This window comes from Nothoprocta perdicaria, unplaced genomic scaffold (genome assembly GCF_003342845.1).
Source record: "Nothoprocta perdicaria isolate Ctin4 unplaced genomic scaffold, notPer1 scaffold_19, whole genome shotgun sequence".
Taxonomy (NCBI): Eukaryota; Metazoa; Chordata; class Aves; order Tinamiformes; family Tinamidae; genus Nothoprocta; species Nothoprocta perdicaria.
The window spans coordinates 2,397,368-2,410,365 of record NW_020455093.1 but is presented as its reverse complement, the minus strand read 5'-3'; the positions used below and the strand labels follow the sequence as shown (position 1 = coordinate 2,410,365).

At 41.5% G+C, this 12,998-nt stretch overlaps 1 protein-coding gene across 1 annotated transcript; it reads left to right on the top strand.

The window, feature by feature from the left end:
* Positions 1-2,908: 2,908 nt before the first annotated feature.
* Positions 2,909-12,119, top strand: CUNH2orf50 (chromosome unknown C2orf50 homolog). The gene is made up of 3 exons (XM_026037059.1): positions 2,909-2,967; positions 11,251-11,290; positions 11,892-12,119. Exons 1-3 carry the CDS (start codon positions 2,909-2,911, stop codon positions 12,081-12,083), a joined length of 291 nt encoding a protein of 96 aa, XP_025892844.1. The 3' UTR covers positions 12,084-12,119.
* The last annotated feature ends 879 nt before the right edge of the window (positions 12,120-12,998 follow it).

The window sequence follows — 12,998 nt, the reverse complement described above, 5'->3', positions numbered from 1 at the left end:
TATCTCAGCGTTCAATTGCAGGTGAATATGAATCTGTTCCTCGAGTAAACAAAATGCAATATCCAGAATTCAGATTTTATTAAAGTAACTTCCTTTTTCTTTGTCTAGAAATCTTATAATCACTGAAGAAGCAATTGGCTATTGGCTTGGTATACTTTATGAATCCAACYTGCATTTTAACTTCAGTAGAGAGCACTTCAAATGTCTTCAGGATGTTCTATTTTTTCCCCTTTTTCTTTCTWTTTTTTTTCTGGTGACAGAAATTAGAGCTATAGGCATTACCAGGATTGTCCTGTTGATTCTGAGGATGAATATTAGATTACTTTTCTCCAAGCATTGYTGGCTGTTGCCAGCAATAGGAGACTTTCTGAAGTCTCCTATGACTTCAGAAATGTTGAGTTATGGTGGTTTTACTGCTGTCTTATCTTAATGCAATCAGACTTGGCTTAGTGGACATGATGCCTTTCATTTATCTCCTTCAATGCTGCCTTTTTTCTTGTTGGCAAGAAATAGAGATGGCTGATAGTGACTTTCTGAGGAAAGCTGCAGTGAGAATTCAGATTAGCAGGGACCCATGTGCGGGGCAAAACATAACAGATTCAAATGGTGGATAAATCTCTATAGCCCGATGTAATGGTTGAGCATGTGTGTATCTTTATTTCTGATATTAAAAAAAAATCATAGAATCATAGAATCATAGAATGCCCAAGGTTGGAAGGGACCTCAGAGGTCATCGAGTCCAACCCCCCTGCTCACGCAGGGTCACCTAGAGCACGTGGCACAGGGCTGCATCCAAACGGGTTTTAAAGATCTCCAAAGAARGAGACTCCACAACCTCTCTGGGAAGCCTGTTCCAGGGCTCTGTCACCCTCACAGTGAAGAAATGCTTCCTTAAGTTCCTGTGGAACTTCCGATGCTTCAGTTTGCAGTAAAAGTGAAATATGCAGGACTGCTTGGAATAACATTGGGTTTTGGCCTAAAATAGTGAATCACAGAATATTCAAGGTTGGAAGGGACCTCTAGAGATCATCTAGTCCAACCTTCCGCTCAAGCAGGCACACCTAGAGCATGTGGCACAGGGCGGCATCCAGGCGGGTTTTGAAGACCTCCAGAGTAGGAGACTCCACAACCTCCCTGGGCAGCCTGTTCCACTGCTCTGTCACCCTAACAGTAAAGAAGTTCCTCCTCACCTGGAGATGGAACCTCCTGTATTTCAGCTTGCACCCATTACCCCTTATGAAGACKTGGTTGGAAACCCAACCTTGTATGAGGGAGCTGCTGTGGCTCTGCCTCCTTAGCAGGGCACATTGCTGCAGAGCGAGTGATTTCTATAGCAGCAATCACTACCTAAAATCTCTTCTTTTCCCTCAGCACRGGGATCTTTACACAGCACAAGGCAGCTGGAGAGAAGATGCGCAGCTCTGGATGGGTGCTGGATCCCAGGACCCATTTTTGCAGGTCATCAGCAATACCCTGCACTTGATGGACTACATCCTTCCCCAGTCCTATCCTAAGACAGGAGAGCTCAAATAATATCTTCTAACATACATTTCTAAYGTTCATTTAAGGACCAGAGATGTTACATTTGCTACCTTGCTGTTATTTTTAAAATCAATGGAAGTAATGCCATATACATTTGGCACCCTGCTTAAAAACACTGACCAGCCTTGCAAAATAACTTTGTGTGCTAAAACAATCATTTCTGGAATAGTGAACCCAATTCACAAGCAAGATGGCCTGGTGTCAGGGGAATTAATAGATATTTTACTCACCTGGCGATATACTTAGAAGCTGTGCCATAAGCCAGCCAGACACCATATATATATTTAAATGAAAACATTGATTATCCCACAGTATACACAAACATACACAAAGCAGGAACAAAATGAGAAGTACATTACAACATACCTAACACTTTGCTGYCTTCTAATCAACTTCTCCAGATATTCCCTGTGCCAAAAAACACTGAGGCCCTCATCAGATATAAAATTTTCCAAAATGGTGACTTGAGCTCAGACTTATTTTCCAATGATCATGGTTTTTGCACAATTGGCCAAGTATAAGGAAATGTCAGCTGAAGGACTAACATGTATGAGTCAGATCTGAAAGTAATAGTTCATTTTAGGAATAAAAAACTTATCCTTTTGCATATTTATATATATATGTGTGTGTGTGTGTGTGTGTGTATAAAGCAAGTTAGCAACAGTGTCTTAGCATTCGTTTCAGAGAAGAAAAAAATGCCCTTTTCTGGCATTTCCTTCAAAGGCATAAGGTGCCTCTGCAGCAAGGACTTTCAGAGAGACACATAACTTATTCCACTGCTTTTTCTCAAGCAAAATTCCCTGCTCAGTCAATAGGAGATTTTCTAGAATAGGAGCTACATTTTTGATCGAAAGGTGAGGAAATTAAAAGCCACTTGGCTAGAGCTTTCAAAATACACAGAGTTGCTCCCATTAAGCAAATRGAGTTTTAATATTGATTTTATTTGGAAGAACTCGTATTCTGCTGAGTACTTACACAAATCTCTCCCTCAGAGCTGTCACGCACTTTCTAGTGTGATAAATAAGACAAAGAAAACTCCCTCTGCACTGAGCGGCTGTGATGTGTTATTTACTGACAGCTTTTAAAAWGATAAAATGATTCATCATTTAAATATTGAGACTAAATTTGTTTTCAACTTATCTGTATTAATCCCTTTGTTATTAAGCCAATCAATGTACTGGTTGAGCAAATTTCTCAAAACATAAATTTCAGTGACACAGACATTTATTTGAACTGTAAACAGAAGCTGAGGGTTGCTATGGTGTGATCTTTTGCTCCAAGTGTATTTACTTCTCTGTGCTAACAACAGCACCAACAGCAGAGTCCATAACACAGAAAGTTTAAAGCAAAGCAGCTGCTACACACCATGGCACTGAGGAGTCCTTATTCTAAGAAAGTGAATTTGAACACTCACAATAAACAAAGGTATGTAAAGCAAGCTAAGTTGTTCCTTTTKGGGGGTTTAAAAAGGTATTTTAAGCTGTATTTTGGGATCAGAGCTTTAAAAGAAAGCGGCAGTTTGCAAAGTCTGTTTTGATTGTTATTATCTTCTGCTATTCTCAAGCAAAATTATAGGTTTATGAAAGTTAAAATATACAGCTCAGGTAAGTATTCACAACACATGAAGTTAATGAAACCCTGAACAAATAGGAAYGGGCAAAGAGCAAAAAGCAGTTCAGCTTTAGCAACCTGTAGCAGTTGCCACACGTTAACTTGGCTCTTGGTACCAAATGCCAATGGCCTCTGCTAAGCTCATGACTATCTCTCAGTTCAAGTTTTAGGCAGAATTTACAACCACAGTTTGGGAATACTGCAGCTCAGAGCAACCCATGGAAGGYGCAGGAACAGGGCACCCAGCAGACCCACTCCTGGGGTACATKTTCAGATTGCCTTTTGCAAGAGTACTGTATAATTTTAACTACACAGATAGTATGGGCTAGTTCAATGGGCATTCTCATTAATGGACAAAACTTTTATATCATCTGAACTCATTCTGTAACTACAAGTATAAGAAAGATTCTGCTTCTTATTTTATGCTACTGACTTTCTATAAGGAGGGTCTTATAATTAGACTTGCAAAAATGTAGTCCAAATCCATCTTTAATCCTCCCATAAGCAGATACAAATGAAAATATACAAACAAAACTCTGTCATGAAAGAAACATGGCAGGAATCAGTAAAGGCAATATTAAATAGAGAAAAACACTCATATGTTTCCTTTCAACACAAGACAGGGAATTAAAATCATTCCTTTCAGAAGTCATCTTTCTTTTATTCATGGATAAGTCCCCTTTCAAACAGCAAATCAATGCTAGAAAAGAAAATATGCAATAGAAGGTAGTCATTTGCTAATAAACTTCTTCCATTAAGGTAGGRCTCAAGAGTACAAGGTATCCCCACTGCTCTTGTGGTGAGCATGAGCCATGTCTCCATTAGCAGGTAGCGTGGATCTGTGAAGTGAAACATTGGTGTTCAAGGACCCACATTCCCACTTACCCATCCAGGGGAATCCAGGAGATGTGAATACCAAGTCAGTTGGGTAACCTATGAGCACATAGCAGTCACCTTGTGCTTTTGGAGACTGCACATTCCTGCCTGTCCCTGTTACGGAATAACACAGGTTTCTTGTAGATTTGCAATGCATCTACCAGCCCTGCATGGATTTCTCAAGTATCTGATGTTTTAGAAGTCAGCAAATGCTTCTGCATGTGGACAATGGACTTGTGCTCGCAAATTTGGGAGGAATTAGACTTACCCACAATTTTAAACAATTTCCAATACAYTTAAAGCATCTTTACTTCACAGAGCAAACAAGCAAGGTAAGTTGCAGAGCACTGTTTTCATGGCTTTAGTTCCAATGACCTGGACTACCGCATCAGACCATCAGGAGAAATGAAAACGGTTTCCACGCARTTTCCTAAAACCATGAACCTGTTCTGAAAACTGGAATTCAGCCCACTCTTATAGCCAGGCTACCAAACTCTTCGGTAAAGCCATAAAAGGATCTCTAAGGAAGCATCTGTTGCAATAAAAGTCTGGTCTGGAAGCTGTTTCAGAGCTACTTGGCTGCTCTGGCCACAAGGTCTTGGGACGCAGCTGTTTTCCTTTCATTTTTGCCTCACTGTTTGTGCATTGGCATGTGAACTGCTGCACAGCTGAGCTAAAAATACAAAGATCCGAGCACATTCAGGAAGATTTTGCATTGTTTTGACTGTTCATTTCTTCAGGAAACAAAAGTTTCCAGCCTCACAGCAAAACAAAGGCAAGTCCACAGCCCTAGAAGGAAGGAGGCTCAAATGTGAAACTGTCAGCACAGGTGATTTAAGAAAAAATTATGGCAAAACTCTGGTTTCTCTGTACGCTCTGTTACTTTCCCTTTGAAGTCCCATGGACTCTCCTTTCTTGTGTGTGTCTATGCTGGGACAGAGAATGGGCTGCATTAGGTAAAGGCCTGACAGATCTATGTAACTCAGAGTCACGGTGGTCACAGCGGTCACAAAATTTTGTGGCACCTGGAGAAGAGAAGGTTCTCCGGGAGAAGAGGGGACATAACAGCAGTCTCCACGTTCCTGCCAGGAGGTTATTGAGAAGACAGAGTTAGGCTGTTCACAGCAGAACATGGTGGAGGATGAGGGACAAAGAGACACATGAGGGTCAGACTAGATACAAGGAGAACTTTTCATGGTGAGGACATCTGAGCAGTGAAATAGGCTGACCAGAGACTCTGGAGTTTTCATCCTTGAAGATTTTCAAGACTGGACTAGTTAAAACCTTGAGCAACCGAGTCTGATCTGAGAGCTGACTTCGCTTGGAGCACCAGGTTGACTTGGGTTGACTTGTGAGGTCTTTTCCAACCTGAATTATTCAGTGATCCTATGATCTCTTAAAACTTGCCAGCAGGTATTAGGTAATCAAAGAAAAGTTATACACAAAAAGCCTACAGAGAATTATGGAATTGTTTAGGAAAGATTTCTTTCTAGTTCCTAGGGTTGCCCAAGCATCATTCTAATGTGTGATTCAAGAATGGAAGGAAACTTTCATTAATAGACATCTGCAGTGAGGATGGTAAAATCTTTGCTGCAAAACAGATAAAGATTATTACTGACATATTCATGCAAGGCTTTCCAATATTAGACTCTGAAAATCACCTCTAAAAAGCTATAAGGAAGTAACTAATTTTTAGTAAACTGAATTTGCAAACGTTGAGAACATTTGAAAAAAAAATCAGATCTCTTTCACCTAAGTACCCAGATAGGCAATTCAAAAATATTCTAGGCACTCAGATTTGAAAACCCTGACTTTACCTGATTTTGTATTACATGCAGCAAAGAATTTTTGGTAATCAATATAAAAACACCAAAGCTAATCTCTTTTCTGAGTAAGGTGAGAAGATATTAACTAAAACAATGTATTAAATGTAGATAAACAAATACACTGTTAGCTAATACAGGATGTGGCCAAGGAATAGAGCAAATCTTCCCAGCCACTCACACCCTTAAAACTGGAAAGCATTTTGAACATCAAAATATGCTGTGATGCATATCTAGAATACAATCATTGCCAACAGTAAATAATCATGTGAATACACCAGTGCACCAGGTAACGAAAAAACTGATTGTCTTTAGTGTTTGTGAAGCAGCTTCTCCTCAGCTGCTGTAAGGCTAATCCTTAAGCTCATACTAATTGTTAATGGATGTATAGCATATAATGATGCAGGGCTATGGAAAGCAGGGCTATGCCAGACTTCAGGGATCAAAACYACTGCCTTAGTTACTAAGTCAATAGGAAGCAGAGCCTTTTCAGAGGGACGCGGGCAGCCTAATTCTTTAGCGAACTGTGCGGGGAAGTAGAGAGAATAACCAGAAGAAAATAAAGTTCCTATCCACAATTACAAGAGCTTCCCATCACAGTGAGGATGCGACTTAAACAATTCTGACTAAATAATAACAATTTTGTCTGCCTTTGCAATACCACACTTCTTCATAGGACYCAGCTGATACTACCAGCTGAAAACACTTGTGAGACTCAGCTAGCGATGAACACAACTTTCCATGTTGCTAAGGCTTGCAGCCATAAGAGTTTGTGAAGCCCGTTATCTCCTCCCTGTGACCTCCCAAATATCTGTCAGCATTTCAGAAACATCACACATGGACATGGATTTATGGATCAATTTTAAGACAGGGATATTCTTAAAATAAGGTAGCATATGTTAATATTAGTTCATGCTTTGCATAATTTATACTGCAATACCCTCTTGTGGTCAAATAAAAAGGATTTATCTAAACAACCGAACATTTTTCTCCCATATAAAGTCTTCTTAAACATTATTTCCTTCAAGGTGAGCAGGTAAACTCATAACTTATTTCTCACAGATGACTGTGTAGTTGATATCATCACTTGTCTGGTAGTAACAAAATAATAACCTCTGTTTTTCAGAATGACGAGCACTGACACTGCTAGCCAGATAAACTAATCCTTAGACAAAATCCTAAGCAAAAACAGTCTCCTGCAGCAATGCTCAAAAAAAAAAAAAAATTATATCACCAAACATAAAAAACAGAGACATTGTAAGCAGTTTGTGTAGATACATATGGCATCATGTCACAATTATCACCAGTCTGTTCTAATAAGGGATAGACGTTAAGTGCCCAGAGAATGAGCTGTCTGCTCAGACATGCCAAGTTACTGTTAAGAACAAATAAAATCCTGAACTGACACACACCAATACAAACGGAAACAGCATAATGCTGTARGAGTTCTGCTGACCTGCTAATCTATTAAATAGTCCAAATGGGCCACAGGTGTATCCTGTAAGGAATCTAGAGCAGTGGTGAGAAACCTCACCCCTTCCTCACCTCGATATGCTCTAGTGGTGCACAACCACTCCCTTCATGACAGCTGTTCCCAATGGATAACGGGATATTTTTAAAAATATTTGCTCTTCATGGTCTGTTTTTGGAACAGCAGATGCTGTAAAATAACATTTTTATTAAATTTTTTAAAACTCCTTTATCTAAGGAGTCATGACCCTATTCCCAACTRTTATTTCCAGAGGAACAGCTGGAACACAGTGAAGCATACGATCACTGACATAGAGTTGTATTTTCCATTTGTTTAATGCTCAAAGTCTGCAGCTGGTAGATCAAATGTACCTCACTTCCCATTCAGATCCATTGCTGATCAGGAGTCTAAAATCATCTATGCATTGATTACTATACTGGATTTCCCCAGTGTGCCTCAGTTTCCTTGTAAAGCCATCAGATGCTGATATAAGCCCTTCTACAACCAGCTATGTGTGCTCCAGCTTGGAGAGGACTCTGGTACCAGGGCAGAAGGATAAGCAAAGGAGGATTAGAGTCAATTATCACGCTGGCAAACAGCTTGTTTCATCAGTCTGTTACAACGCTATATGAATATACCAGTTTCTTTTTCTTTTTTTCTTTTTTTTTTTTTTTTGGCTGAAATGATGGAAAACATTGGATAATTTAAATTATCTCAGAAAAACAAGCAAACAAACAAAATGCCAGCTGAAGTTTCATTCAAGCTAAAATCAAACATTTTGTTTCAATTTGGACTTTTTTTTTTTACCCTTCCTTAAGCCGGAAGCATTTCCAATTAGCAAAGTCAAAACTGATTTTCAAAACAAAACTTCATGCTCAAAAATGTCTACATGAAATGCTTCACTTAGAATTATTTAATAAGAAATTATTTGCCAAATCAGCATGTATTTCTAAATACTCCAAGCAAACTTGCCAGAAGAGCCTTCAAAGTCAGACTAGAGTTCACCAGTGTTTACCAGCAAGATGAAGCAAGAGGCTAGAATTCATCTCAAGCCAATCCACGCTACGCAAAAACAAGTCAGTCAGGAATTTAAGAGGAAATTTATATTTAAAATAGTCCAACTTCCTGAGATCAGAAATACTGAAGAAGGAAGTGACTTCATACCACAAAAGCCAGGCAGCCTGGGTGTAAAGACAAACACTGACATTTTGGCCACTGTTTTGACAATTCCCGCTTTGTGTCCTAATAACCCTTTGAAGTTTCCTAACAGATACTTCTCCTGGTTGCTTAATGTCCTTTCCAGATATCTCTAAGTGCTTAAAAAATGGGTTTTGTTGATCTCGGGCTGCTCCTTTCTATAAAATCTGAAATTAAGGAGCTTTCAAAGCACATTTGAATGAAGATACTTTATTTTAAGCAAGCAAGCTGTGGCCCCAGCAAAGGTCAGGGCCGCAGCGGCTATGCCCGCTGCGTGTCCGCTCCCTTTCTGGGGAATATTCACGAGTCGGGCTTGTTTCCAATGGAGACAGTAAACACACCAGGGAGAGCAGCAGCTTTCAGGGCGTTTTGCTTGGGATGCAGAAGYGCTAACAAGGGTCTCCTGGCACCGTGGCAGAGCTCCAGGCTTTGCCGTGTGAGGCACTTTGCCCATGGGGTGGCCCCAGCTGCAGSGGTTTGCTGGCCACAGCTGCAGCCCCATGGTTTTGGGTAGTGACTGCTCCTCATGCAGATGCCTTCAGCGTTCGGGAAAAGAGCAGCAGAAAGCACTGGGAAATGCTGGATGGACAAAAGCAAGCAACAAAGGGCCGAGCTTTGGGCCCATCCAGCCATGCTGCGGGTGTGCTGGGTCTCGACATGGACGGGACGGGAGGCAGTCCTGGACTAAGGGGAGCTCCTTCGTCCAGGTGCCAGGCGGCCGGGGCGGCTCATCCGGCGCGTGGCGGGGACCCCGCGCGTTGCGGCCGCGCTGCCCCGCGAGGCCGCGCGGCGCCCCCGGCGCAGCCCATGCCACAGCCAGGCCCCGCGCACGGCGACCGCGTCTGGAGAGAGCGGCTGGAGGCCGAGCGGCGAGGCAGGAACAGCTGGTGAGTAAGTCGTCACGACTCACTGCCCATCTCGGCCTGGCACCGGCAGGGCCTGACCTAAAGCCTGTGGGCTCTGGGTGCGCCCTAGCATCTTTCTTACCAAGGTTACATCCTCTCTGTTTCGCTTTGCTGGACAACATCTACACTAATGTTGTCAGAGCCTCCTGGCACACTGAGCTTAAGCTGAAATGCAGACACAGAGAACTGAATGCTCAGTATCTCTGAGCTTTATAGATATCCGCAGCGAGGATATAAATGTGCCAACCTTTCTGATTTATTGCAGACACACTGATATTATCGCCTCTTCTCTCATTCTTGGAAATGGCTGAGGTCTACGTTGGACAGAGTGTTCTGCCAAAAAATTATTTTGCATTTCCAATCTGCACATCTCGTGAACATGTCCCACAAGCAGGCAGGAAAATCCCGCTGTTGCTGGTGTATCCGCAGACTGAGCTGCACACGCACGAGCTGAGCTTTGCCTGAGCTTTAGAGTCACAGCAGAGAGCTGAAGGAACCAGTTCAGATCTTCTCTTCCTTTGTCCATAAAATTGGGGAGTGTTCATGTTCACACTTTAGTATGCAGCATGAAAGTGTCTATTAGCAGAAGAAACTAAGTTGGCCTTATCTATCTATAGGTCCAGTTGGCCTTATCTACCTATAGGTAGATGAAAGGAAAAGGAGGAGAAAGAAACGGTTCCCTTTTCGGGGCTGTTCAGAAAAAAGAAACCTACAAATTCCTTGTTGTCCTCCTTGGCCTTCTGGAGGAGGCACAAATCACAGCTCTCATTTCCCCACAGACATATTTACCATCCTGTCTGGTTTGGTCTGGTGGAAAGGTTGAAATAAGGACTCAAGGCCAGGGCTGTTACAGAATTAAGGGTCTGTCTCCCAGTTGGGCAGCCAGACCCAGCAGGCTGGGCTCATCCCTAGCAAAGGCAGCAAAGTCCTGCCCAATGGGGCTCCTAATGCCCCAGATATTAGATATAATATCCAGATATTAGTGCAAACTCACCAGCATGGGTAGTTGAGCTAACAGGTTGCACAGCTGATGCCCGTCCTGTTCGTGCTTGTCAGCTGTGAAGGCAGGAAAGTCTTGTAAAAGGCCGGACGGGTGTGTAAGGGACTGGTGCCACAGGTCACTATGGCAGGACTGCCCTCCAGCTCCACATCCCTGGCCCAGAGATGAGGATAGGGAAAGGCTGCCACATGTTAGCAGCCTGGCAATAAAATGTGGGCATAGAAGAGAGGCAGACATCCATATTTTACTCAATAATTAGCATCATGCACTAACAGTCATAACTGGTATGTTAGTGCCTGGCACAGTGAGATAAACAATTTGGGATGACTACGTGCACAGATATACCAAGACATAACAATAAACACAATAATAAGTTATCCTTTATTTGCACTTAGGGCATAAGGACAAGAGTGCACAGGACAAATCTGGTGGCCACCGAGCCCACATGGTTTAACGCAGTGTTGCATTGACTGACCTGCTCAGCTTCCAACCTTAGCATCACGTCTATAAGCTCAGCTGCAGAACTGCATAAATACAACTGACGAGCTCAGGGCATCTAGCCTTGATCTTTGGTGCAAATACGTCTTGAAGAAACTCTTTTCTCTTTGGCCTTCACCTACTTAGTTAAAAACAGTCTTAATTTAGAAGGAGTTCAATATGAGGATAAAGGAAACCCTGAAGTTCATCACAGAAAGGATAGATTTGCAGGTTTAAGAGACAGGCTGTAAGTGTGAAATTTAATTAAACTTTCAGGTGTGAGCAACATTAATTACTTTGTTTAATGTCAGAAAATATATTTTATATATTTTTTACTTCTATTCCAAGGTACCAGAACTGGAGCTTCCTAAAGGACTATGACCAATTGGTAAGTTCCACACAAATGCCTAACTGCAAGCCAGGCTTCTTCTGGTTTCTACCAGTTTAAAGAAGGTTAGCATTTTAAAYGGCACAGTTTGTCAAATATTCTAAGATAAAATCTTTAAAAATGCTTTATGATAACATTCATCTGCTGCCTACACCACAGAGTACGTGCAGGTATTCGATCTGTTTCAGTAATAAGCAATTACATAGAAAGAGAAGTGCTAGAAGAACCAGCTTCCTAACAAAAAAAAAAAATAGAATAATGTCATCATGCTAAAATCCAAGCCASTTACTAAAAGTAAAACAAATGAAAACAACTCACATCATGACCATTCCAGAGCAGCTAAATTCTAGCTCAGTTGTGATTTTACATAGTACAATTGAAAATGATTCCCTGTCTGTGTAACCTACTCCCATGAAAGACCCCAGGGAAAAATCATCTGACTGTATTTCTGCATCATTGTCATGTATATGCAGTAAGAAAGGTATCTAAGATCTCTCATCAGGAACAACAGAGTTGATATTACTAGTAATTGCAAAAATTGTTAACATGTGGTCAATGTAATTCCAAAAACTTTCTCATTAACCRTGTTTGGTTTATCCAGGGTAGGAAAAAGGAGCAGAAGCCACTGCCGGAATATGTCCCTGTGTTCTCAGACATTGTTCCCAACTCCACCAACCAAGTGGTTGGCAGTCGAATGAATACTGAGCTTGGTAAGACCTTGGCAAACATGGATTACTTCTTCAGCGGCAGTAGACGAAAGCAGAAACTTGAAGATGAGCTGTTGCCTTCCTAGTGTGTAAGTGAAAATACCGGTAACAGCAAGTTCTAGCTAACAGACTTCTTTCAGAGTCCAAAGCATTGAAGATAGCAGGTGAAAACATCCTAAATCTTTTACATGGAGACTAATATTACCACTGAGCATGGAAGTTTTTCAAGAGCAAAGATGGATATTGTCCAACACTTTGCTTTATGATCCACTTTATATTTGACACAATTGGGCCGTGTACATGGTTAGGATCTCACTCACCTTCTACTGCAAGTCTACAGGAACTTTGTCACCAAAGTCATAAAGAGCAAGATTGGAGCCAAAACACAATTTCTTCTTGAATTTTTATCTGCTTGAAAAGAAGCAATTAATGGAGACCAGCTCAGATGAGTCACAACATAAGCAACGTTCTTCTGAAAGCGTGCACAGTAAAGCACAGCAGGTTGTTACATTTCAGAGACCTAACCAAGAATTCATCTCAGCATGTGTCATCTGCATGCTTAAGCTTGCCCTGAAGAGGCACGTGAGCCATGTTCTGTGCTTTTTTATCACTTCTTCACATGGGATATGGACCACATTTTTCTCCACATTATTTTTCATTTTCTTGTTTTTAAATTTCCTATTTCTGCTCTACTCTCTGAAGCTCCCTTCCTCTTACTCACCTTTTCTGGTTTAGCTGACGGAAATGATAAGGAGGAAGGCTGTTACATTTTAACAGGTTCATCATGCCTAAAATCTGCAGTTGCCTGTGGAAACCATCATCATGCTAAACTGGACACAGCTCCTACARCTTGTTCACCACTGCATCTTCATGACACAGATACAGACTTTGTCAATGATTAGCAGTGCCCTGTTGCAGCAGGCTGCAACCTCTTGCCAGATTGGAAGGGACAGATATTTCTCTGTGCTTTCGTAGCTGAGGCTATATCTATTTCTGAGGTG